This window comes from Carettochelys insculpta, chromosome 2 (genome assembly GCF_033958435.1).
Source record: "Carettochelys insculpta isolate YL-2023 chromosome 2, ASM3395843v1, whole genome shotgun sequence".
NCBI lineage: Eukaryota > Metazoa > Chordata > Testudines > Carettochelyidae > Carettochelys > Carettochelys insculpta.
Window position 1 is genome coordinate 25827958 of NC_134138.1, and position 27710 is coordinate 25855667.

The 27710-nt window shown below is 45.2% G+C and overlaps 1 protein-coding gene across 1 annotated transcript in view; it reads left to right on the plus strand.

Moving 5' to 3' along the window:
• Positions 1 to 1108: 1108 nt before the first annotated feature.
• The window catches only part of FBXO32 (F-box protein 32), a 32572-nt gene continuing 5970 nt past the window's right edge, over positions 1109 to 27710 (plus strand). The window contains exons 1-6 of the mRNA XM_074986698.1: positions 1109 to 1339; positions 8415 to 8527; positions 10791 to 10840; positions 11570 to 11662; positions 21263 to 21356; positions 22602 to 22786. Of these exons, the coding sequence (XP_074842799.1) occupies positions 1224 to 1339; positions 8415 to 8527; positions 10791 to 10840; positions 11570 to 11662; positions 21263 to 21356; positions 22602 to 22786 (651 nt within the window). The 5' untranslated portion in view covers positions 1109 to 1223. The remainder of the gene's footprint in view (positions 1340 to 8414; positions 8528 to 10790; positions 10841 to 11569; positions 11663 to 21262; positions 21357 to 22601; positions 22787 to 27710) is intronic.

A 27710-nucleotide genomic window follows, 5' to 3' on the forward strand; every position in this document is an offset into this window, starting at 1 on the left:
ACGTTGCGGGACGCGGATCGTCTACACGGTCCCTACTTCGACGTTCAACGTCGAAGTAGGGCGCTATTCCTATCTCCTCATGAGGTTAGCGACTTCGACGTCTCGCCGCCTAACATCGAAGTTAACTTCGAAATAGCGCCCGACGCGTGTAGACGCGACAGGCGCTATTTCGAAGTTGGTGCCGCTACTTCGAAGTAGCGTGCACGTGTAGACGCAGCTTCAGTGCTGTATTCTGTGGCCTCCTGCACTGCTGGCAGCATTCACCTTGCTACCTGGTTCCCAGGTCCTCACAGTTTGGGGCAGCAGGGAAATTGACCACTGCTGCTGAGCCTGGCTGGCTGGGAGCTGGGAGCCAGGTGCAGCAGAGAGCCAGGTGCTGCGCTGGTCAGTTTCCCAGCTCCAGAGAGTGCCCTGGAGCTGGGAGCCAGGGGCAGCAGTGCTCTGAGTTTCCCAGCTCCCCACTACTTGCAAGAGCTGGGAAACTGACCAGGGCTGCTGCTCCTGAAAGTGGCAGGGAGCCAGGAGCCAGGTGCAGCAGGGCCAGTCAGCCTCTGGAGGGTAACGAATTCGATTAAAGACATGGCACTTCCACACCAGCCTTTATTCAAACCCCAGGCTACACGCACCCGCTTCCACCGGGATTAGGCTATCAATATGAGTGCTCCCTAACCAGGTATCCATCCAATGGGTTTCTCTACGAGCCATCTACTGCTGCAGGAAACAAAGGCAGCCAAGCCCTGCAGCAGCAGCAGCAGCACAAGGAAGCCGGGGTGGAATTAGAGGCGACGTTTACGGACAGCCATGACCATGCACACGCCGCGGGCGCTCTGGCTTAGCTCCAGGGCCACTTGGCAGCCCGGCGAGCACAGAGGCCAGGTCTCCAGTTTCCACAGGGCTGGATTGTGCAATAAGCAGGAGGAGCCGCCGAGGAAGACATTAGCGAGCAATAAACAAAGCCACGTGTCTCCCCCGGCCCCCTCCCATCTAGGGGCCGGGCTAGCGCTGCTCTTCCGGCAACAAAGAGCCTTGGGATAAATACAGCCGCGGCCGCGGCGGGGACAGGGACACGGATCGGAGCGACAGTGGTACTACCCCCCCCCCCGACCTCCGCCGCGCAGCTCAGGCACCCCCTCCCCGGCGCGCCGCGCCGTGTCCAGGCTCCTGGAGCCCAGGTAGGTTGCTTGGCAGAGCGCTCAGCCTCCCCGCGCCCCCGCCGCAGAGCGATGCCTTTCCTGGGGCAGGACTGGAGGTCCCCGGGGCAGAACTGGGTGAAGACCGCGGATGGCTGGACCCGCTCTCTGGACGAGAAAAACGGCAGCTACGCCGGCGAGAGGAGCAGGTGAGCGGCCCCCAGGTGCTGGCGCGGGAGGTGTTGGGGGATGCTGGTTGCACGGCGGGTGTGTGTGTGTGTGAGAGAGAGAGAGAGAGAGAGAGAGATCTTTGCAAACCTTGCAATGTCCCGCTATGCGATGACCGTTAACACTCTCGCGTTGCAAAGCGTGTGTGTGTGTGTGAGAGAGAGAGAGAGGGAGGGAGAGAGCTTTGCAAGCATTGCAACGTCTCGCTCCGCAACGACTGTTCACGCTCCCGCGTTGCAAAGCTGGGTGCCTGCAGTGCCTTTGTGTGGGGGTTGGGTCTTGTGCGTCCTTACGAGGAGGAGGATCATGACCAGGACTGAAGCCCTGCAAGAAATGGAGAAAAGCGCAGGCGAAAGGAGCAGCTGGCTGCAGGGTAGGGGGTGGCCTGATAGGTCACGGAGCTTCCGAGCTCCAGATGCGGAAGCTTTTTTTAACCGGGCCGAAGTTTGTGAGACAAAACCTCAGAAAATTCCCAGACGGAAACTCATCCTTTTGCTTTGTTATGGGAGCAGCGTTTTATTCCCGGGGAGCCATCGCTTCAGTGACACTTAACTGGCTGTGCGTGTTCTATGAGCAGTGTGGTTTTTAGGAAGCTGCCGAAGTCTGTATTAGCTTGGGAGACCTCTGAGCTCACTGCAGCTTTCCTAGGGAGAGCTGGAGACGTTTGCAGTGCCAGACTGCAGCGGGTTGGGTTGGTTTTCTTGTGGGTTTAGGCGAACATATCTTTTGACCAGCAGGGGGTGCTCTATGGAGAGGGGGGTTCTAAATTACCCTATATGTGGCTGAGGAGCCACCAAGGGGTCTAGCAAAGGCCTGTCTTCCATTAAGTCTGGTTAAAGTTGGCAGTGAGCTGTCGGATGGTCTAAGATGGCTTCAATGTGCAAACCAGCCTTCCAGTCATGAGAGCCTTTGAAATGTTTTTGGATGAGTGCCTTATGATAGCCTGCAAGGAGAACTAACAGGAAGCGTGGTTGGTTTTGAAGGTTTTAATTTCTGGACCCGTCATCTGCTTATTATAACAGATCACCCATTTATCTCTGCTTTCAAAAAAAATAAGGCTCGTTATTTAATCTTGGAATTTGTTATATAATCCTTTATTCTGTAACATAGGCACTGTGGCAACCCTGAATACCACAGACCAATTTGGAGCAGTTGTACCAAAGCAATTAAAGTACAGCAGTCTGGACCAGTATGAGTGGCTTCTGTAATTTCAGAGCCTATGGGTACTGACAAACTGAAGGTTTTGGTGTTTTTTTCAAGCATAACTGATGTGGGCTTGTTATGGCAGGGACCCCTGGTTTACTGCTGTGGTATATCCTTGAACATGGGCCATTAAACAGATGTCTACGTTTTGCTCATTAGGAGGCTGCCATGCGTGAAGATGACTAGTCACTTTTAACTCTAAAAGTGGAGATATGTGTTTTTTATTTTATAGCCATAAATGTAAAGCTGTTGACTGGTTAGGATCTCACCCCCGTCTTAATGATCTGTTTAGTGGCAATTTTTCTTCTAAATAGAGGGGGAAACTCTGGGTTCCCCACTTCCATTCCCCATGATCTTCCAAGCATCTGTTGTTTGCAGCCTTTGATGCTTATGCACATTGTGCCCTGAGTGAGGAAGTTAATCTCTGTTACCATAGATAACACAAAGCAAAAGCATTTAAAGAGGGTGAAGCACTGAGACAGCTGGAGTTTATTGACCCTGGAAGGGTTGGCTCATCATACAGTATCTCACTGTCTGTTGGATCCTTTCATAGCTAAATAATCAAGTTCAAATGTCATTTGCAGGGTCATGTGTTAGGTCCGTGCTTCATGCCACTCTAGAACCCAGGATCTGGTTAGGTCTTGGGCCTTAGCCACTAAGTCAGGCATCCATAGATTGAAATGAAAGGTCGATAATCTACAGCCAAATTCACCACTCACGTGATTCCCATTCACTGGAGTTGTACCTGTTTGAGTCAGGGCTGACATTGGATCCAGGATATTTAGTGACTGAAAATTTTGTCACAGGGCTTTAAAGCTTCACCATACTTACAGCAGAGGCCTGGGCATGGAAACTTCAGACCTCCGCTGTAACCACTTTGGGATCATGTGGTGCCATGTCATCTGCTCTGTTGATGTTTCTGTGTTCCAGTAAAATAAGCATGTAAACAAAGATACAATTTCTGTTGAAGAGGGGGATTAGTAAGACTCTGGCTCTGGGTAAACACAGGGGGTCTAATTCTCCAGCTGCTGTATGCGTACACTTCTTATTGAGAGGCGCTTGTGTTCACCAGCTGCAAGATTTGGCCCAGCTAAGTTTCTGGGCACTAGAGAGCTACTCCACTTCTTGCTAGCCACCCAAGTGAGTCTGGCTTTGCCTATCTATGGGAGAATTTACAGCTGAGTAGTGTTGATCACATTCTACGATGTGCTGCAATTTTAGCAATATATATAACGACATCAACAGGTAAACCCTGATCTTAGGTCTTGGAGGATTATGTCAAATCGATCATTGACTTTAGTGGTATAGGATTGTGCCCTTAACAAATGTCATTGAAAATTTTTTGAACCACTGCCAGACTGCCACTGGAGAACTTCCAGGGAACTGCTCCCTGCCCTCCCCCTGTTGCAGAAGTAAACACTTCCTAAGGCTTCCCAGTTTCTGAGCTTAAGAAATATGATGCTCCTGAAGCTATTAATCATTGACGGGTCGTAAATAATACTCATGTGTGGCTTAGTTCCACTGCATGCAAAAGAAAAAACTTGGAGGGCAGGCAGTTGAGTCGTTTGCAATGTTGCATCAGTTGTAGGCTGCTACTGTGAGGTGATGGGTAACTGGCTTTGAAATAAGTGATTGGCCAGACTCTTCTTGCAAGGCCAATTCTTGCTCTTAAGGAATGTCGAGCAAGGATTGTGTAGGCCAGTGATCTGATCTGAAGATGAAACAGTAATGCACATTTGCGCACACACTGGTGAAGGCAGTGACTAACAATGACTTGAAACCTGATATTGCTATGAATTGCAAAGGAAACCTGATCTTTGTGTGGTGGTTTTCATTGTACTTTTTTAACAAACTTTTGAAAGGTTTGTAACCCAAAGTATCACATTGTGTATACCTAAAAAGAATGTGTGGACTGATAGACAAAACTTTGTTAGCTGCAAAATAATGAGGCGGGTGCTGTTCTTCAATTTGCTTTGAAAAGACTGTTCCAGTTAACCACAATTCCTAATCTAAGATCCATCTAGTCCAGTGTCCTGCCTCAGGAAGTGGCCAAAGCAGATGGTTCCCAAAAAAGTACAGGAACCTCTGAGTAAGTAGATGGGTGGGGGGAGATAAGGTGGGGGAGGAATAATCTGCCCCAGGCACTAGATCTCATCCACTAGATATATAACGTGAGGCTGTGGTCTGAAGAAGTGGGTCTGTCCCACGAAAGCTCACCTAATAAATTATTTTGTTAGTCTTTAAAGTGCTACTTGACTGCTTTTTTGGTTTTAAAAGTTTTTTAGGTTATAGAATCATCAGTAGGAAGTTCACACTCAGGGTTGGTGAGATTTAAGTTTTAAATAAGAACTGAGATCCCTCTCTTTCACATTTCAGTGATTTGAATTTAATCTCGGAATATGGCACAAGAGTTTGTCACAAGACAGTTACATGTTCTGTGGAAAACAAAGTAGTCCTGTAGCACTTTGAAGACTAACAAAATAATTTATTAGGTGATGAGCTTTCGTGGATCAGACCCTCTTCTTCGGATCTAGAAATTCAGAATTTCTAGATCCGAAGAAGAGGGTCTGATCCACGAAAGCTCATCGCCTAATAAATTATTTTGTTAGTCTTCAAAGTACTACAGGACTGCTTCTTTCTTTTGTGAAGATACAGACAAACAGGGCCACCTCTCTGACTATTCACCATGTTCTGTGGAATTCATTTTAGTAAAGTTTTGACTTTTGTTAAGGAATTGTCTTAAAATGCTCCCTTCTTGATACTTGATTCTGGCTTTCTCACACTGTTCTGTTAGTCCCTCCAGTTAAACACTCAGTTTCCACAACATCCAAACTTCACACACATCTGTCTCTGTCTCTGACATAGATCTCTTCTAACCTTTTAAAAACAACTGCCTAGAGACATATTTCCCTTGAGCTACATCAGTAATACCCAGTGGAACTGCAGGTTCCGTCAGCTGTTTCCCTTTTCTGATGCTGCCAGCCTGACTCACTAATTCCACTCCTTACAGAGGTCACAAGCCACAAAAGCAGGCTAGACAGCAGAGAACATATATTGGGGCTCTGAGAGAGATGCTGCTGTTGGGGGGACTTGTGGGTAAAAGGGGTTGTGGAGAGCAAGAGTGAAGGAGAGGGGGTGGGGGGAGAGTGAAGAGTTGTGGGGGTCCACCCATTATCTGTCCTTCTACCCCCATTCTCCAAGGCTCTGGGAGAGGTCTTCATTGTCTCCAGCTCTAGTCCTAGTCTTATGGATTCGGACCAGAACCCTACTCTGGCGGTTTGCTAGCTGACGAAGCTGCCTCAGGCACAGAGTCATTAGCTCTGCACAGTATTAGTCAGATGACTAAGAACTGAACTCCAGAGTGTCAGAGCAAGGATCTGTCATGTGATTTGTCTGCACACCCTCAGTGGCACTGAAGAGAAGCTGATAACTGACTTTCCCTACATTGCTGTGATAGGCTGTCTTCCATTAGTTACATATCCTCTGTATACACTTGCTTTTGAGCAAGCTGGTTTCTTTAACTTGCTTTGTTTTGCAGCATAGAGAGAAGGGAGAGGGGAAAAAATCTATATTTGGTGGAGCTTTTCCTTTTTAGTTATCTAGCCTTTGATACATTAGAACTGTTTAAAAGCTGGAACAAATGAATGGCACACAAATGCCCAGGTAAGGCTAAAGGTGAGCTCAGTAGGAAGGGAATCAGCAGAACTAGGTAGCATCATAGCAGAAGGGCCTGCTTATATTCACACATCTCAGAGAGGAAGTTCTCCTTGCAGTGGATCAAAGCATTTGTGCGACTTCCAGGAGTGTAATGAGGTGGGACCATCTTTGAAAGAGGAAAGGAAGAAACAAGTAGAGCCCCAAATGGTTGTAACTGAAAGCCAGTGGTGATAAAAGAGAGGAACAGACTCCAACCCCCTAATGTGATGCTTCTCTCGATGTCCTGTAGTCATCAGATTCCTCCCATGGGCTATGTCAACACTACAGCAATCTGCTGACAGAAGTTACTGTCAGAAGAGATCTTCTGGCAAACCTTCTGTCGACATACCACATCCCCACACAAAAGCTGATCGGAAAAGCAATCTGCTCCATCAACACAGAGCAGCCAGACTGCCTGGCCGCTCCCTCTCCAGAACAGCTGACCTGAAACACAACAAACAGGTCTGCCAAGTGACCCGGAAGCCTGTCTGTAGACAAAGGGCTCCCTGGAGCATCTACATGGCTTTTTTGTCGACAGAAGCTGTTGACAAAGGCATTATTCCTTGTTGCAGTGAGGCACAACACTGCCAGGAGAAGTGCCGAGTTTTGTTGACAGACTGTCGACAAAACAAATTTTGTGTGTAGACACTCCACGAGTTTTGTGACGTGTTTCTCTGCTACTCTCCCTTCTGCCCCCAATTCTCCAATTATATTAGTGGCTCCAGAGCACAGTCACATCTGCTGCTGCTGCTGCTCACAGCTTTCCCTAGCAGCAGGAGCACCTATCTGCTGCTCTTCCCTGCTCTCACAGATTTCTTAACAACAGCAGTGAAACTGACCTGAGTCGTCTCAGTTTCATTCTGCTGCTTGGCAGTACTTATTTAGAATTATGCCAACATCACTGGGCTTTAGATCAAGTCCTTAAAGTCAATGCATCTTTTTCCATTGACTTCAGTGAATTTAGGATTATACTCTTAAAAGGAAAAAGAGCTCTAGAGCCCATTGCCATATATTGTACATTCAGGCAAAAAAGAAAGGCACAGCCTCTGCAAATACAGGCTGACTACAGATCCCGGCCCTGCATACATATCACCCACCTGTCTGCAGACTCAGGAAGACAGCCATAGAAACAGGAATCAGGGCTGTGTTATCTCTGTAATCATAAAAGGTAAAAGTTAAGGTGTGGTTTTTTGTTTTTTTTTTTAACTAAAGCTTTGTTTTCTCCCCAGACCTTCCACTAATTGGCAGGAAGAGCTTTTTATTTGCTGCTAAATAGTTGATTCTCCAATCACTCTAGTTCTACGTCTTCTTCAGGGTACACTGTGCTTTATAAAACCTAGCATGCCCCTGCTGGATGGAGCTGCTGGCTAAGTTAGGAGCCTAATGTAGGAATTAATGACATCAGACAAGCAGGTGGAAACAAAAGGAAGGGCAAGGGTGCTATACTGTAAAGTCATGAAGTTGATTGTGTAACATGCATTGGGTGTGCTCCTATTTTATTATAATAACGTATATAAATTCGGACAAGAATCAGGTGGATGAGGCATGGAATGTTTTATGAAAAAAGGTCTCCACGATTGGACTCTACGGCTATGTCTACACAGCAGCATTATTTCCAAATAATTCATTCCGGAATAGTTATGCCAAAATATCTTGTTCTGAAATAACACAGCGATGCACAAGAATGCATTTCAAAATAGCATGTCCAGATACAGAGTGCCTGTTTCAAATTAGTGCCATTGTAGGCCACTGTGGCTTATTTTGAAATAATTATTTCTGTCTTAATAGCACCCATTTTGAAATAGCTATTGTGAATTAGGCATTTTTCCTCCTGCAATGAGGTTTAAAAAATTTGAAATAACATGCCTGCTATTTCAAATTTATTTTGAAATAGCATGTGCATAATGTAGATGCTCTCAAAGTTATTTCACAGTAACAGCCGTTATTTCAGAATAATTTTGCTGTGTAGACGTAGCCTAAAACTGCTCCTCATTTCCTATTAAAGAGCACTAGAATGATCTCTTTAACTGCAGACACACACGCACACAGGAGGTCCTGGAACCAGACAAGTGCAAAGAGTAAAATATAGTTCTTACAATAAAAAACAATTCCCCAGAACACAGAATAAAGCAACTCTCTGCCTTGTGTCATTCACAGTTACTGCAAAAAGGAGGATTACAACAAGGAGAATCTCTTCAATAGCATGAACTGTGATGTTGCTGCCAAGAAGAGAAAGAAGGATCTGCTGAATAACAAGACAAAGATTCAGTGTAAGGCAGCAAATGGGGGAACTTTTAAAGCCAAAGTTGCTGGATGATTAGAACAGTTTCTCTCTCTCTCTGCCTCTCAAAGGGTATGAGACACTTGTGTGTTGCTGCAGCACTTCCAGAAGTCCCTTGAGAGTCTCTGCACCCATGTTTGACCTAAGTAGAGAACTTGGCTACGTTTTAATCTGAAGATTTATGCCTCTGTTATTAATCCCTTCTCCAAGTGTTTGGACTTGTTGTGTTCAAATTTTTTGTCATTTGTATTTGGCAGAGGGAGACTAATTTTTTCTATGGTACAATCAAGTGAGGCAGTTCCAATTTTTCCCCCTCTTTCCTTGTGTGCATTAACTCCTCACTTAACCTTGTCCCGGTTAAGCTTCTTTCCCCATTACTTTGCTTATCTGTTCAAGCACATGCTCACTGAGTGTTGTGCCGTGCTTCCTTATAACATCGTTTAGCTGCCGGCTTTGTCCACTATACACAGGATTCTCTGCAAGAGCAGCCTGTCCTTGTGGGGGGTTGGAATCAGGGTAGGCTGGCCTCCCCCCATCAGCTCTAAGTTTCCTGGAAGGTATACAGCTGGGCAAGCTGAGTTCAGTGCCCCCACCACCCCAGCTGTCTGTCTGCTCCTGCCCTCTGCCTTGGAGCTGCTCTCAGGAGCCTTCTGGTTGCTCTGGGGGACAGGGTTGCCTAGTGCAAAATAGCTATATCATAGAACTGGAAGGGATCTTGACAGGTCATCTAGTCAGGTACTGCTGTGAGGGCAGGGGGCTGATCAGTCCTGAAAGGGGCTTTTTTTCTTATAATCTAATCTGCCCCAGGCTCCCTCAGGGATTGAGCTCAAAACCCAGGGTTTACAAGGCTAATGCACCAACCACTGAACTAGGAGCCCAGTAAGCTCAAGCTGGTCCCCCTCATAAGAATATAAGAGCAGCCACAATGGGTCAGCCCAAAGGTCCATCTAGCCCAATATCCTGTCTTCCCAGTCCTTTTAATCTTTCTTCATATGGTACCTGTTCTAAAGCCCTAATCATTTTTGTTGCCCTTTTCTGAACCTTTTCCAATGCCAAGATATCTCCCTCCCTCTTTCATCAACCCTCCCCGTGCCCCATTTCTGCCATATATGTATGGTGTTTCCTCCCTCCGTTCATGCTGCCTCTGGAGTGGGGGAGGGGGCAATAATTTTTGATGGGAGGCCGCTCCAAGAACTTGGTAAGTGGTCAAGGGCTGCACTCTTCCTTGATGTTAATGGAGGAGGTGTTGAGTCTGGGATGGTGGTTGAGTGAAGGAAGGGACTGCGACTGGGGGAAGGAAAATGGGGTCCAGGAGTGTGTGCAGGATCTGGTAAGGGGTTGTGACCAGGGGCAAAGGTGCAGGAGCGGGTACAGGGGATTTGGCTTGTGACATAGGGCAGGAGAGTGTTGTGACCTGGGGCAGGGAGGTGGAGCCTGGGAGAGGATGAGCTGCTAGGTGCAGGCTCTGGCCAGGAGGGTCTTACCCCAGGCAGCTCCTGACTAGCAGCTCAATGGGACCTTTGGGCAGCCTCTCTGCCTGCCATGCTCCCGAACACTGCTCAGAGCAGCCTGGTGTTTGATTGGAGGAGAGTTGGTGGTGTCACACAAGGGAGAACAGGAAAGATGGTTTTTAGCTGCTCTTATTCAGAGGGCAGAAAGGGAAGCTTTTGAGTAGGGACCTCTCACAAAACAGAGTATTTGGGGCCCCACTGAGATTTTGTTCTTCTTTAGAAAGACTCATGCAGATGATGAAATCCATTTCTAATGGAGCTCCCTGCAGAAGCCTAACTACCACTGACCATTATACTCCATAGCAACTGTTAGTCTAGTGTCATGAGACACCTTAATCCAAACTCTGTATTTGAGGTAATAAGTGATTAATTAAATCTGTTACAACAGACTCTGGTTGTGAGCCAGGCATACTGTCAGAAAGCAAAGAAAACAAGGGGCTGCAGTATAGCTGAAGTGTATAGATTAAATATCAACAGTCTTGGACTATGTCACTGAAACACAAATTTTCTCTAGGGTCCTGGCTGTTGTCTTAGAAAAAAGAATCAAGAAAGGAAACAAACAACTGGTTGATCTTATTCTCATCTTATACTGGTGTAAATCAGCAGTAACCCATAAGGGTCAGTGGAGTAATGCCAGTTCCAAACTGGCATGAGGGTAGAACTGTGGGTCATCTTTCTGCAAACTTGGGGGTGGGGGAGTTGTATATAAAATAAGTGAAGAAAGTCTGTTTGTCCAAACAGATTTCCATCAAGAAAAATGGATTTATGTCCACAAGGGAAGCACAAAAGAAGTAAGTACCTATTGTTTTATTCCCCCATGCCATGTGTCTAAACAGCATTGTTTATTGGGCCACAGTGCAAATCAGCAAAGCTCCATTGAATTAAAGGGAGCTCTGCTGATTTATACCACCTAAGGATCTGGCCTTTGGTCATTATTACAGCAGTGATTGCAAGTTGCAATCAGGGCTTCATTACATTAGGCTCTGTACATATTTAAAACCAAAGAAATTACATTGTCTGCTCACTTCTATTGAAATGGAATGGTAAATTAAGTGGTGACACAATGGCAGGCTTTCCCACAGTTAAGTCGTGGATAGGATGGCACTGCCATGCAGCACAACTGTTCAGTTGTGTGCGTGGAGAGGAGCAGCTGTAAGAAACCACACTGCACATAGCGTCTTCCCATTGAGTCCTAGGAATGTATTGCTCACCCTGTCTTGGGAAATTATTGAAAGAGAACAAATTATGTTTCTTAGAAAAGAATTGGGCCCAATCCATGACCTTCACGTAGCTCAGTCATAACTCCTGTTGGGCTGCATTCATAGGGATGTAAATAGGCACAATTCCATTGAAGTCACTGGAGACATACCCGCCTACGCCAGCCATGAGTTTGTCCTGGAGCATGCCCCCATCAGTATGTTTGGCAGCTATGCCAGCCCAGGCGACGTACACCCATTTATTTTCTTTTCAAACTCCCGCACAACGAAATATAACCCAGCTTTGTTCTTTTTCACTCTCAGCGTCATGGTTACTGCACCTTGGGTGAAGCTTTTAACAGGCTTGACTTCTCGAGTGCTATCCTAGATTCCAGAAGGTTCAACTATGTTGTAAGAGTGAGTATACAGCCATCATTTATTTAGCTATAATTTCTTGCATGGACACTTGTTGCTTAACTTAACTAAGCAGTGAACAAGTTCTGCAGTGAAAAAGATCAGCAAGACTATGCTCTGGCTTCATTGAGTCCAGGAAGGAAGCTTCAGGGACCAGTTAATGAAACATTGTCTGATGCAGGGAAGGGAGGATCCATCTGTTAGAAGTTGCTGCACAGGCAGGATGGATCACATATCTCTTTCCCCAAGATCCAATGAAAACGGGGGCTAGAGTGGAGGTGTGGACAAAGTTCACACTTCTTCCAGATTTCCTGATCAAACTGGGCTTATTTTGAAACTTCTGAGGTGTTAAGTCTGTGTGTGAGTAGGGTGGAGGCAGTGTTGGTTTGTTGTATTCTCAAAAGTAAAGTTACTGCCATCTGTCCAGTTGCCTCTCCGAAGTGAGTTGGCCATCTCCTTCCTGTTCCTAAGAACAGGCCAGCATGTGACAGGCCGATACACGGGGTAGCAGTTTTCTTGCCAGTCTCTGCAGAGTGGCCAGGTGTGCCATGGTCCCAGGAACTGACTGCACACTTGTTTCTGGAGGTGGTCTGTTCAACTGGTGGTTGAAGCACTCTGGCAGGGCATTGTGGAGGAACCTTGTAATGTTCATGTTCGTGCTGTGTCTGTTCTTGGAAAGCTTCACCAGGCTTGCCGATCTGGCCCCTTCACGAGAGCTAAGTTCCAGTGCAGGCTGGTGTAACTTGACCTTTGGTACAGGCTAAACAGTAGGAGATTAAATCCTGGACACCACAGGGCCCATAGTACCCTACGCAGTGCATTTGAGATGCAGTTGAAGGTTAAAGTTCCCTGAACGCTCTGGACACTAATCCTGTTATGACACCATTGTAAGGGAATGCAATGTATAGGATTGTAGCTAACCTCAAGGAACCTCTGGCTACAGACTCTGAGGAAGCAGAGTTGTTATTACAGCCCCATATGTTGTGGCAGTTTCAACAGACCAGCTGTTCTGTTGCCCTTGCATAGCCTCGTATTTGACTGAAGCATTCTGTAATCCTAAGATACTGTGCAGGTCCCCAATCACAGGCCCTCTTACTCTGGCTTTTTCAGAAGACCAGGAGTTGATCTTACATTCACAGCATTCCAAGGGTGTCATTTTTGTTCCATGATTCTGTGTCCCTAACCCGTTTCTGTGTATATTATCCACAGAAGGATAAACTTCAGAAAAAGCTCATTGAAACTGAGAATTCTCAATCAGCTAGTTTTTAACAGCAGAGAAGCTGCTAGGAAATCTGTTATAAATACCAGGTTGTCTATAAAGGCCTCCTTTTCACATTTCATCAGCAGTTAATCATTGGGGGAACACCAGCTGTTTAGGTTTTAGATTCTGGTGCAGAGTTTTTGCTGGCATGTTGCTCTTCCCCAGTGAGTCAAATGTTATAAAAGAGTCTGCCAAAAAGATGATACCCATTAGGGCAGCCTTAGATCCCTCACCTGTTGTCTAGTCAGAGGTAGGTCAGGCATTCCAAACGTCCAATCAAAACCTTGCAATGTAGAGTAGCGGTATTTTTTTTTTTTAACTCAAGTTACCATGTGGTTAATCTCTTGTTACCAAGGAGTGGGGGCTCACTATTAATTGCATGAAGCTTAATTTAGGTCCTTTTTGTCCTCCTAAATTCATTTTATAATCAACCCCTCTGTGCTATCCTTAATGCAGTATGCCACCTATCACCCACCTACATAAGGAAGGATTTAAGTAGAGCTAGTTACCACGAATTGGGTCAAATACTGTTTCTAGACTGTCCGACTTTTACAGGCACTTCTCCAACATCACCATACTCCTTCATTGGCTAGATATTGGGTGCAATCTTCTTGAGATTTTAAGGACAGTCACATAGCTTCTTGAGTTTAGCCTGGACTGGGGGTGGAAGGTTGACCTGATGTCTTCCCCTTCCCCCACCCCCACTCCCCTCTTTCACTTGTGTTAATAACTGACTACGGGCAGGGGGATAAGGGAATCACTTAGCTCCTGCTGCCCATCATTTCCCCAGGTACACAGTTACGATTCATCACTGAAAGGTCAGATATTATCTTCTAAAGTTTCCATTCAAGTGGTAAAATGGGTACAGTGAGGATTCCAGGGGTAACCTTATGCTGCACATCTAACATTACATGCAGTGTTGTACCCTTTGATTACAGAGAGTTAAGGGGAAAATGTACATTTGAAAAAATAGCATCATAGTTTAAACTGAGCATGTTATGCTCCAGAGGCAGTCCTACTGAGAAGGTCCAGTACTGAGCCATTCACTAAGCACCCTTGAGTTTTGAGTTTTTTTTCTTCAGTGAAGCTAAGCACCAGGTGTACCTGTGGAGTTCAGTTGCCATTGTGGGTGGTCAGCAGTTCTAAAACTCAAGTCCCATACCTAGGACACAAGACTTCTAAAATGTGGTTGTTCCTCCTCTTTAGAAATGTCTTTGGCCTTTCAAAGAATGCTCGGCTCCCTGGTCTGAGATACCCTCCTAGTGTGAAGAGATCTGTAAATGGGAGTCAGGCCCTTTCCTCTTAACCAAGCGGTATGTCTAGATTACAGTGATTTTTGTCAACAGAAGTTTTTGTCAGAAGATATCTTCCAACAACACTTCTGTCAACAGATCATGGCCAAATGCTGGCCGCTCCCTTGACTAAATGGCCAACTGGAGCACAGCAGACAGGGCTGCCTGGTGTCGCTGTCTGTCTACAGATGGCCCCCCTGGAATGTTCAGAGCAGCCTTCTGTCGGCAGAGGCGTTATGCCTCATGGGGAGCGGGATAAGACTGTCGACGGAAGTGCTGCATTCTGTCCATTGACTGTCGACAAAACGCCTTGGGAATCTGGACACTCCCCGTTATTTTTGTCAACAAAACCCTCTAGTGTAGACATAGCCTCATGAGAGTGGCATAAAGGAAGGCCTTAGTGTGAATTGAGAGTCAGACCCAAAACAGTGGAAAAGCTTTCTGACATGAGACTGAGTTTATTAACAGAGTTACACCAAAACTCAGCTTGGCCAATGAAGTTTTAGGTCTTGCTAATTTAATTTAATTTGCAGGGCTCTGCTGTGTGACAGCTTTAAAGCTTTGACCAGGACAGAAGTAAAATGATTTGTTGCATATCTAGATTCTTCCCATCATTCGCAGTAGAAGTAACAGCATTCCAGATTAAAATCTGTGCATGTTCTCCTTTCTCTGAATTACCTCCCACCCCTGCTTTATTTTTTTAGATGCACAAAACTTTGTAATTTAAGATGACTGTCTTTTTTTTTTCATGTGTTTTTAGTTTTTAATCTGTGAAACTGCCAATCTTAAATGCTCAACTATACAGCTAGTTTCTTTAATGAAAGGCTTTATCAGCCGAGACGCTGGTGGATGGTAGCTCATAAAATACCACCTACACAAGCTACACTCGTGAAGGGCTCTGCTTGGAGGTGAAGTTCCACTTTGGATCCCCCATATGGTCTGTTGCAAGTCAGAATGAGGAATTTGAGTACGCACATGAGCCATATGTTACATGGAACGTGCCTTGACTAGTAGCAGGCTAACTTCCCCTCCCATCCCCTTTTCTCCACCTGCTCATGGAACTACAGGAGTAGTCCTATCAGCCCCACAGGTATCATGGAGAAGTGCTTCCCAAGCAGTGCTATTTACAGCAGGGCTGAAAGCCACTACAGGCCCTGAGACAGTGTGGGGGAGACTGGGTCTGCACCCCCAAAGAGGCGGGCCTTGGTGGAAGGGGTGGGGCCTTAGGCAATCAGCCCTTAGCATTGCCCAGACCAGAACTAACCCCCCACCCCAGCCTTCAGATGCATGTACAGCAGTGCTCTGACAGCAATTCAAAGGGGAACGGGGCTCCTGGCACTGCCACAATAACAGCAGTAGTGGCTGGAAGCTCCAGGCTCCTTTGAAGTGCTGAGCCCTGATTTAATAGCTCCCTCATCCCTCCCACACCCTACCCCATTGGTGGGCCTGACTGTGTGCTGCAGCTGGAAGAAAGAGGGGAGAAAAGACATGTAGCCTTGGAGAAGGAACATGGAGGCAGGCAGAGATAGGCCCAAAACATGTTTACTGTTGTACCCCTAACTCTTAATTACAAAAATTGTGGAGTACCTAAAATATATCAAATTCTGATCGCTCAGTGGCTTTCATGCTAGCAATCCAGCTTGCTCATCTCGTGCCTCTACCATAAGTATTTTTACATGAATTTTATGCAAAGGAGTCAGCATAAAAAACACACGCAGGCTTAAGACTCCTGACTGTCCTCTGCCGGATTTCATTAGATAGGTAGACTACAAAAAAGAATCTTATGTAGTTAGGAGACTATCCAACTAAAAAACTTAACTGTGAATTGATCTGCTAAGTTTGAAGGTTTACCTGTTCGCTATGAGCTGCTAGAAATTTGGCAAATATGTTTCTTTTGAAAATTCTGTCAGCCACAGTCCAGAGGCTTCATGTTTTTTGGTGAGAAAGGGCATTTCGTTAACAATAATAGCCTTATTTTGTTGCACTTGTTCTGACATAGCACCAACAACATGCTAGATGTTACTATTAATGCCTGAGACAAATTCTTCCTGCCGTTAAGTTAAAATGATCCACGCTAGCTACACATTATTTAAACACTTGAGTAAACACTTCACATTTTCAGCTTGTTACATCTATGTAGTACCAAGCACAATTCTGGCTCAGTGTTTTAGTTCTGACATGATCATGGTCACAGTGCTGTTAAAAAGCAAAATGCACAAAAGTTCATGGCACGTAAATAAGAAAAACAAGGAGACCATTAAATACCACAGCAACTTCCAAAGCCGTTGATCATTTTCTGAAATGGTGACTTGTCAGCTGACAGTGAGATTTTGCAGACTTTCCTGGCTTCAGAAGGGTTTAGCATGTGATGGTTTTCATAGCAGTATTTTGCAAGAGATGACAGGCTGTCACTGTAACACTGTAGTTCAGCATGTAAAAGCTTCTGGCCTCAGGTGTTTGGGTACAGATCTGTAGAACTGTGTGATCCAGACAGCTCTTAATTAGCCTATTTCCTCCTGCTAAGGATCTGGCCCTGGCTGTTTAACTTTGCACTTTGATTTGTCTTGATTGAGACTTCTTCATGGCTCTCTACGTAGTGATGTGGGGGGGGGGGGTGCGCGCACGCATCATGAAAACTGTTTTAATGAGTTCGGTTGATTCACCTGTGCAGTTGTACAGCAAAGGATTTTAGCAGATTCTAGCTAAAGAGTGTTTAGAGCAGCGCTCAGCACCCTTTATCTCCTTGGGATGCACTTCAGCACTCATTATCATTTCATGGCACACCCAATATATATAAAACCCAGTCCCTCACTTCCTCCTCCAGAGCCAGGCACACCGGACCCCCACTCTAACCCAGTTCCCCTCCCCTTGTCCAGGACCAGACACCCCCAGCCCTTCCCCACTCTAACTTGATGCCAGCAACTCCTGCTGTCCCAGAGAAGCTGCCGCTGCCCCGGAGCCACTGTACCTGCCACCTACTATATCCTCTACTCAGAAAATCCTAGACCAAGGAGATCAGGAGGTGTGGTGCTACTTGCAGGTTCTCACTTCTCTTACCCTCCAAAATCCCCTGAGGTAAAAAAGGATCAGGTTGGGGAAACAAGGTCAGAAGGCTCTCTGGAGACGTTAGATGGGAGGAGAGTCATCAAGCATCTCTCCTTTCCTCTCCCCCATCACTAGAATGCTGAAATAAGCAGGAATTATAAATATTTAGTATTTTCCCTTAGAATTTAGTCTTTAGAATCTGTTTTTCAGAGGTGCTGGTATACTCACAACTCTAGTTAAAATCAATAGGAGCTGCAGGTATTTAGCATTGCTGAGAATTAAGCCATAAGAGTGCTGTTACTAATCTTTTTCCCCTGCACTCACTCCTACAGTCTGAAAACAGATTGTGTTCCTGGAGCATGGTCTTGAATTAACACAACCGCATATAGTTACAAAGTGCGAGCAAGACTTAAAACCTCCTTATTCTACCAGACATTATTCAAAATACTATAGTCTTTTTGTTTGGTTGTCATTGACTGAGAGATTGTGCATACTGAAATTCTAACAGCAGTCCTGTAGCACCTTAAAGACTAACACATTTATTTATTAGCAAATGAGGTTTTGTGGGTAAGACCCACTTCCAGTTGGACCAATCTCACAAAATTGGACCAATCTGAAGAAGTGGGACTTACCCACAAAAGCTTATTACCTAATAAATAACTTTGTTAGTCTCTAAAGTGCTACAGGACTGTTCGTTTTTCTGTGAAGGTGCAGACTAACATGGCTGCCCCTCTGAGACTATGGAAATTCTAGGTGTTTTTTGTTTGTTTGTCCATCTGGAATGACACAACTGGCTTTGAATGAATTACACCAGTCTATAAGAACATAAGAACGGCCATACTGGGTCAGACCAAAGGTCCGTCCAGCCCAGTAGCCAGTCTGCCGACAGTGGTCAGTGCCAGGTGCCCTAGAGGGGGTGGACCGAAGACAATGATCAAGCGATTTGTCTCCTGCCATCCCTCTCCAGCCTCTGACAATCAGAGGCCAGGGACACCATTCCTACCCTTGGCTAATGGCCTTTTATGGACCTAACCTCCATGAATTTATCTGGCTCTTTCTTAAATTCTGTTAGTCCTGGACTTCACAGTCTCCTCTGGCAAGCAGTTCCACAGTTTAACTATGCGCTGAATGAAGAAGAACTTTCTCTTATTGGTTTTAAACCTGCTACCCATTAATTTCATTTGGTGTCCTCTAGTTCTTGTATTATGGGCACAAGTAAATAACTTCTCTTTATTCACCCTCTCCACACCTGTCATAATTTTATATACCTCTATCATGTCCCCCCTCAGTCTTCTCTTTTCTGAACTGAAAAGTCCCAATCTTTTCAGCCTGTCCTCATAGGGGACCTGTTCCAAGCCCCTAATCATTTTAGTTGCCCTTTTCTGAATCTTTTTTAGTGCCAGGATATCTTTTTTTTTTAAGTGAGGAGACCACATCTGTACACTGTATTCAAGATGTGGGCATACCGTAGCTTTATATAGGGGCAGTAAGATACTCCTTGTCTTATTTTCTATCCCTTTTTTAATAATACCTAACATCCTATTGGCCTTTTTGACTGCCTCTGCACACTGCATGGATGTTTTCAAGGAATTATCCACGATTAGTAATTAGCTAAATTAGTACATGTGCATGCAGCAGGTTTGCTCACTGTTACTCCACCTTTATTGCTGCACTGGTATACATATCATTATACTGGATGAGAAGATTTATTTTATTCACACATGTGGGCTTGGTTTTTGGGGGTTTTGTTTGTTTTTGCGTATGTGCGCCATTCATCTTTGGCATAGCAATGTGCTGTGAAATACAATACCCAGGAGGTACTCATAACACAGTAGTCTTATAGAATTTCATCCTTTATTTATTGCTGCTGAAAAAGTGATACACTATCGCTGTGCTAATTTACTATGTAAATGTAATTTACCCTTAATAAACATGGTGGAAGGGATGGACTCTAGTTCACTTGCCTTATTTTAATTAATGTCCTACACACCAAAGTTCAAAATATTGGATCCACAAAAAAATCTAATTTTTTTTTTAATTTGAAAAATTGGCCACAGTTTTGTTCTTTTTGTATGGTATTGTACCACTTGGTGCTTTTCATCTGTGCAAAGACTACTGATTTTGAACATATTTTTGAACACCAGCACAGTTTTGCTTACATACAGTCTTCAGGAAACTGTCCTGTATGGGAGTTTTAGAACACTACAGCCCGGGCACATAATTTGTGTATACAGTAAGCAATCCAAGAGCTGAGCTGTGTGCTCCCAGTACTGTGTGGACAAATGGAGTCTGACAAGTTAGTCATGATAATTGAGGGTCACAAAGTTAAAGAATTTAGTCCTAGCAGATAATTGCTCAGGCTGTTTGGAGGAATGGTATGTTCTAGTTTGTAAACCCATTGTTCTAAGGAAGCTTGAGAAAATGTAAAAGGAATATTTCCAACATCTTGCTAATTAATGTGTGCATCAGAGTATATAAGACAACAAACCCTCTTTTGTAGATGACAGATGCTAAATATTACCTCACTTCTTGCATATTCTTCTATCCTCCCTCACCCCTCCATATGATGAGTCACAATAGAAGGCAGACAGCCCTCCATGAAAAATCTGAGACTGTGTATGTTTCTTTTCCTGTCCTCTTGGTTTATACAAGTCATGTGAGTTTTAAGATATTAATAGAAAGTAAACTCAGCAGGGCATCTGTTGACGTTTAAAGGTGGCCTGGAAGATAAAGGGAAGAGGAAACCAGTCACTTAGGGCACTTCGCAGCTCCTACGTGACAGTCACATGCTGGTAACAGAGCTGAGCAAAATGGGTAAATGGTTGCAATAATACCCCTATGAACTCATAGCACATGGCAAGATGCCAATCATTTTATGGCTACATTCCTGTCATCCTTATAGCTGGGCAAACAAGTCAACTCAAGCCTTACTAACTCTCATTAGTAACCATCTTAGCTATTTGAAACAAGGAATTGCAACTTCTCTGCACTCATCCTTTTGCCAGGAATGGCAAAACATAATCACTGATGACAAAGGAGGAATAAGCTATCTCTGTAATAATATATGTTGATCCATTGTAGCATAAAGGGTTTCGTACTCGCTTTTTGTAATTTAGAAAGGAATTTAAACAAGTGGAACGATGTGTACAAAGTGCATATCTTATAAAATATGTAAAAAAATGTTTTAAGTGTTACTGCCAATTAATATTTTGGCCCACAGTTTTGCAGAATCAAAAAAGCTTCTTGTTTTTATTTTAGTTCCAGTAGAAAAATAATTTTAAAGGACAAGAACATCTTCAGCCATTGCAACTCAAACTCTGCGTCACTGAATGAGTACCTGGGAACCAAAAAGTCACACTCACTAGAAATGTTTCTTAATCAAAAGGGAGAGTGAGGCTGTGGCTGCCAGTTACAAAGTAACCCAAACAGCATGAATAGGGCAGAGTGAATTAAACTGTTTACATTTTTTTCAACTCTAATAACAATAAAGATGAGGGAACCTTGGTTTTGTCATTTTTTTAAAATACGATCTTTAATCTTCCCTTTTAATGAAAACTTAATATACAACACACATAACGAGAGAGTGAATTGGATTATTGTATGTAAATTGTAGGAGTATGCATTATAAACAAGAGCCTCTTAGAAACATGTGTCTGCTTCTTGTTCTCTTATCACATGTTTATGTACTAGTGAAAGACAGTGGTATACACCATTAATTGTTCTTTCAGTATGAAGTCATTGTTGATCTGAACAGTAGTTTGTGGCTTCCCTATACCTTTGAACCATGAAGTGATGTTTCAGTTTCAGAAGATCATTTTAAATAACAACCTGTTTTCCTCCACTGTGTGCTTAATTGTGTGGCTCTCTTCTCCCCTTGCATCTGTCTTCATAGTGGTTCTGCCTGCCCTCTGTTATTGCAGCAACAAACAAGTATCTCAACTGTTTTGCTGCATCATGTGACTAGAAGTCAAAAATATCTCTGGCAACTTCTATTTTTATCCACAGCTGTTGGAGCTGATAGCAAAGTCTCAGCTAACATCGCTGAGTGGAATTGCCCAGAAAAACTTCATGAACATTTTGGAAAAAGTGGTGCAGAAAGGTAAAAGAAATATAACAACCATGGCTCGTATCCCATTTGTACAGTGATCACTACATCCCGGGTTGATCAGCATGCAAGACTTATTTTATTTTATTGTTTTGGCTGGGGGTAGTGAGGGGCATGAAATAAAAATTCTGGGCCTAGTTCATCTTCCTTTGTCTACTTCTCAGAGCTGGAGGCAGTTTGAATGGAGATCTAGGTGGTTTTCCCCCTGTGGAGAGTTTTTTCTTCTCTTTGTCATCCTACTGGGAGGAAAGGCCGGGTCCCTGACACAGCAATCTGGAGAAAAAACTGTTGGGTGTGCTCCCAAAGCAGGCAGATTTGAGAGGAACCGCACAAGGTCAAGGGCAACTCCATAAAGGCCATGTGTTTCCTTCCTAATGCTAGGCCACAGATGCTGCAAAAGCTTCCTAGCAGCTGCACCACACAGGGCTCCCACTGGCTATGGAAACCCACCAAGGGAAAGGAGTGCTTTGGGGCTAACACAACTTTTTCTGGGAATCTCTGTGTATTCAGAATATGTTGGAGTGTTTTGGTCCACCAGTCTCCATTAACAATAATATCTGGAGCTACACATCTCATAGAGCTGCAGGGGACATTGCGAGGTCATTGAATCCAGTTCCCTTCCCCCTTGGCAGGACCAAGCACCATTCCTGACAGATTTTTTTTTTAATCTATTTGCCCCAGACCCCTAAATGGGCTCCTTAAGGATTGAACTCGCAACCCTGGGTTTCTCCCACCTTGTGTGGACCCTGGACCTTAGCAGCAACCTTGCAGGCAAGGAGTTGAAGAACAGGGCAAGAACTACTGTGGTGGCTGACACCCTGTTTCCTGTACTGCTTAGAAGCAGAACAAGGACTTATGTGGACGGGCTTGTACATGCACTGATCTAAGGGGAACAAGGGTCCCAGTATTCCTGGAGTGGCAGTTTGAAGTATTGTAGAAAGGTCAAACATCTTTCCTTGGCCCATTCGCTGGTATGGTTATTAGGGGACATCTCCAACAAATGTTTTTCTATTGGATAACTTATCATGTCTAGACAGAACAGTCTTCCACTTTCCCTTCCTTCCCTCCACAGTTCCAGATCTGATAGCTTTTGGCCTAAGATCATAGAGTAATTCTTACAAAACCTCCAGAAGAAAGTAGATATTGAGAATGTATTTAAATGTCGTAGTCTACTACGTAGCTACTAAATGTCGTAGTCCCTTTCAAATATTTGTTTTCCTCTTCTCTTTGCCACCACAGTTCTTGAAGATCAGCAGAACATCAGACTAATAAGAGAACTGCTGCAGACTCTCTACACGTCACTGTGCACCCTGGTGCAAAGTGTTGGCAAATCTGTTCTGGTTGGAAATATCAACATGTGGGTACACAGAATGGAGACTATTCTTCACTGGCAACAGCAACTGAACAGCATCCAAATCACAAGAGTAAGCAAGAATCTACATCCAGAATCCCTTCTGGAACCTGTACCTTACTCCCCACATCTGCACCCCAACCTCCTGCCCCAGCTCAGAATACCTGTGTGGACAGCTACTGTCAAATTCCCTCCCACACACACACTCCTGCAGATTAAATAATCCCAGTTCCCTCAGCTTCACCTCATAAATCCTATGCCCCAGTTCCTTGATCACCTTTGTTGCCCTCTGCTGGACTCTCTAATTTTTTCCATATCCTTTCTGTAGTGCGTATGTGTGGGGCAGGGGTACTCAGTTACTTGCGTATGCTAATCACTGACGCTTGTGTGGCAAAAATCTCCACTACTCTGTCAGCCTCAACAGAAGGTCAGAGTCAAGGCTGAGGTATATTGGTAAGGCAGCACAATGAGAAACTCCAAGAGCACTTGCACTGGTATGGTCTTGTCTGTGACTCAGTGCTGGACTCTAGTGAAGTGTTGTCAACATATCTGTCCCCTTTTTAAGAGTCCCGCTCTTACATTGTAGTTAATTGCAAAATTCCCACTGACGTTAGTGACATCAGGACACGGGTCTAAATTAATTGAAAAGCAAATTAGCAGCCTAGTTATGGGGTGAGGATGGGGAACGACGCATCAGGCTGGCAATAGGCAAGAGAGGTGCTTGTGCTTGCCTCAGTAATTTCAAAATGTGTGCTGGGTAGGCACTGTCTAGGGAACCCTGGAGGGGTATAGCTGTATTGCAAGAGATGAGGAGTGGAAAAATAAGAGACAATGGGAATGGAGGCTTTGGCTCTGAGAAAGTCTAAATAAAATCCACAGCCTGACTCCTACAATGATCTCTATGATGCCAGACACGCACACGCTTCCATGGGGTCCGTGCTGGCTCTGCAGATACTCCAGGACTGTGCCCCACAGAAGAAAATAGTGGGTGCTTATCACTCACTGGCAGCCAGCTCCCACATTCTCCCCCTCCCCGCAGGCCAGTGTCTCCCACCTGCTGGAGGCCCTGCCAGTCAATTCCTTCCCCTCCCTCCCTCCCAGCACCCCCTCCCAGCGCCCACCAGTCACCTTGATCATCTGTTCCATGGCATGCAGGAGGCACTGGAGGTCAGTGGGAAAGGGCAGAACTGGGCAGGAAGAGGCAGGATAGGGTTGGGGAAAGGGGTTGGGTGGGGGCAGAGTCTCAGGCAGAGTGAGGGGTTGAGCACCCTCAAAGCCCAGAGGAAAGCCCCATTTGTACATGGGGTTCCTTGAGGGTGCAGGGCTTTGCTTGCACAGAGCTTGCTGCAGGATCCAGTTGCTCAGCTCACTAGTTCAAGCTATTTTGTCACAGGACTGGGCCAATATACAGTCAGGTTAGAAAATCCTGAAAACCAGTTCAAAAAATCTATCAGCCCCAGCCAAGGTTCTATTATAGTACCACTTGCGAATTGCAGGGTGTGTGCATGTCTTGCATGCATTTATGTATTGGCCTAAACACAGTGGACTGGCCTTCCTTTTACAAGCCTGTTTAATGTCTCGAACTCTAGTGCTTGCAAAAAAAAATGTAATTTTCACACTCCTGAAGATGACTTCTTGTTAAACTTGAGTAAAAGCAGCTGTGTCTAGCAGGAGAGCAGTATTAAGGCAGTTGGACACTTCCTGAAAGTGGACTAAGTGCTTTTGGCATTTTAAAAGGGAAGAAAATGTCTTGAAATAGCCAAGCAGTCTGAAGCTTTAAAATACAGCTTGAAAAATATACACTGAGCATCTATTGTACTTACTAGCTTGAAAAAATCCTGTCAAGAAAATGAAAATTAATACAGACTCCTGATCTAGGGTCTGTTCTTCAAAACCGGTAATGTTTGAAATGTAGCAGATAAGTCTTTGGCCCTCGTTCAGCAAAACCATGCAGAATGTTCTTTATAGTTGCATGGACTTCATTAATAAGATGCCCAGGTGTCTTCTTGAGTTCAGTGGTGAGCCTCGTCCTGCACATTTTACTGATGGGAAAACAATCCTGTAAATTTATTTGGGCCTTTCATCTGTAAAAAGTACAGATTTATTGATTAATGGAATTTGAGGGCACTAATAAATTATATACAAGATTTCTGTGTTCTCAAACTTGGCCTAAATTCAGCAGCACAGGATAGAAGTTCTGTCACACCTCGATGGAGCACTCTGAAGACTGATGCTCCAACTGTAGGGCTATGTCTACACTACAGTGATCTGTCAGAAGAGATCTTCTGGCAAAACTTCTGTCAACAGATCACATTCACACACAAAAGCAGATCAAAAGAGCAATCCACTCTGTCAACAGAGAGTCTCCAGGCTATCCGGCTGCTCACTCAACAGAACTGCCAACCGGAAGGTCTGCAAACAGGGCTGCCTGGTGAACCAGAAGCCTTGTCTGTTTTCAGAGCCCCCCGCCGCCCCCCAGAGCATCTATATGGCTTTTTGTTGACAGAAACTGTGCACAAAGGTGTTATTCCTCAGAACACTGCTGGCGGAAGTGCCCAGTTTTCTCAACATACTGCCAACAAAAGACATTTTGTGTGTAGACACTCCACAAGTTTTGTCGACAAAACCCTGGTTTTGTTGACGAAACTCTCTAGTTTAGACATAGCCAAGATGACTAAAAACCTTGCTGTTTTTTAAATGTGGCTGAAACACAGAAATGAATGATACAATCTCCACAGTATTCTGTCATTTAATTCTATGTTAAATTTAGCTATGCAATGTACTTACATGTTTGGTTTGTAGTGTGTTTCAGAGTTTGTACTGAGAATGCCAAACTGCACTTTAGAACTTGTCAGACAAATGTTGAGTAAGAAGCGGTTTAGCTTTTGGAGAGTATGTGGGAGTCTCCTTGGGATCCTGGGATAAGAATATTGGTGAGGTATTTTTATGACAATGATCAGCAGCAAAATAGTTAAGAGTAGTGATCCTAAATTACCACGCTTAGAGTTAAGTCAGCAACCCACTGACATGAGTGGGACAGTTAACTCCTTTTAGAGTTATTGTTTCAGGCTACTGGCAGACACAGTTGTCAGTTTATAGTGTTCCCGGTGACCAGAAGGGCTATAAAATTAAATATTTAATGACAGAGTATAATAGTTTTGCTGCGTCGGATGGGCTTTGCAGAATAGACTACTTCTGTGGAGTTGCAGAGTACACAGGTCCTGATATAAGCCAATAAATGTATGGCTTATTGAAGAGTTGAAAAGTGGCCACTTTTATGTATGAATATTTATATTATGCCTTTGAATTTCCAGACAGAATCATATGGTAAAAATAGTCCCACACAATTTTCCTCAGCAGCTTGCATTTTGTTTTTAACAGTTAAATGCAGTGCCAGTTGCAATCAGGGTGATGTGATTGCAACTTAAAATAGACATCTCAGTGCAGGGCAGCTAAAGAGGTGGCACTTTTTTAAAAAACAAACAAACCTCTTATCACTGTTTCACTGTTGGAGTCTAACCAGCAAACCTTTACTCACATGAGTAAGGATTGGGTAGTATAGCTGTTGGAGCCCACTTCCTGGGTCTTACATCTTGATATCACTGGGGGTTTTCCCTGAATTCAGCAGCCTGTATCCCTTCATCAGCGTACCTGCACAGGTGTAAACCACTGGTGTGACAGGCAGAGCCGTTGCATGGATCCCAGCGGTGGGGGCCACTAGCACAGATTAGTGCCTTTCATGGTCTAGACTGGGGGTTACATGCTGGTTTGAAGCAGTGATGGCTGAATTAAAGCAAGTCCACAATGTGGACAAGGTACTAGAAATATCTCCTGTATGAAACCAGTAAAACAATACTTTTAAATGTGTCCTGGGTAGCAATGCCACCACTTGTAGGAAACAGTTTTGGGGAAAGTTTAATTGGTACCATCACTAGTGAACATCTCTGCTTGGTTTATACATATCATGTGACCCTGTACAGGTGGTCCCCGACTTATGAACACGTCGACTGACAACCATTCATACTTAGGACCAACCTCCAGCTCACCCTCCCACACATGCCCCAGCTCATGTCCCCCAGCGGGGGGCTCCAGCTGCACACCTGGGGCTCCCTCCAACCCCCACGGACCCTGCCCCAACCCCCCACACACACCCTAGCCTCAACCCCACCCAGCCCCAACCCCTGCAGACTTAGACCCAACCCCTGCCCAAACCCCCATGTGGCCCCAGATCACCCCCCTGCACGGCTGGCTCAGCACCTGCAGGGCTCCAACCTGCCCCCGACTCAAGCACCCCGCCTCGGTGCACCCCCATTCAACCTCTTCCCTGCCTGGCTCAACCCTCTGCAGCCGCAGCTCACCCCACCCCCCCGCACTTGGGGCTCCAACTCTCAGCCACCGCCAGTGTGTGCAGGGGCTCTATCTCCCCCTGCCAGCTCCACCCACCCCTGCCCCGGTTCACCCACATTCAATCCCCCAACCACCCGACTCATCCCCCCCGATTCCCAGCTGACCTCTCCGGCACATGTGGGCTACGTCTACACGTGCACCCAACTTCGAAATAGCTTATTTCGATGTTGCGACATCGAAATAGGCTATTTCGATGAATAACGTCTACACGTCCTCCAGGGCTGGCAACGTCGATGTTCAACTTCGACGTTGCTCAGCCCAACATCGAAATAGGCACAGCGAGGGAACGTCTACACGCCAAAGTAGCACACATCGAAATAAGGGAGCCAGGCACAGCTGCAGACAGGGTCACGGGGCGGACTCAACAGCAAGTCGCTCCCTTAAAGGGCCCCTCCCAGACACACTTTCATTAAACAGTGCAAGATACACAGAGCCAACAACTAGTTGCAGACCCTGTATATGCAGCACGGACCCCCAGCTGCAGCAGCAGCAGTCAGAAGCCCTGGGCTAAGGGCTGCTGCCCACGGTGACCACAGAGCCCCGCAAGGGCTGGAGAGAGAGTATCTCTCAACCCCCCAGCTGATGGCCGC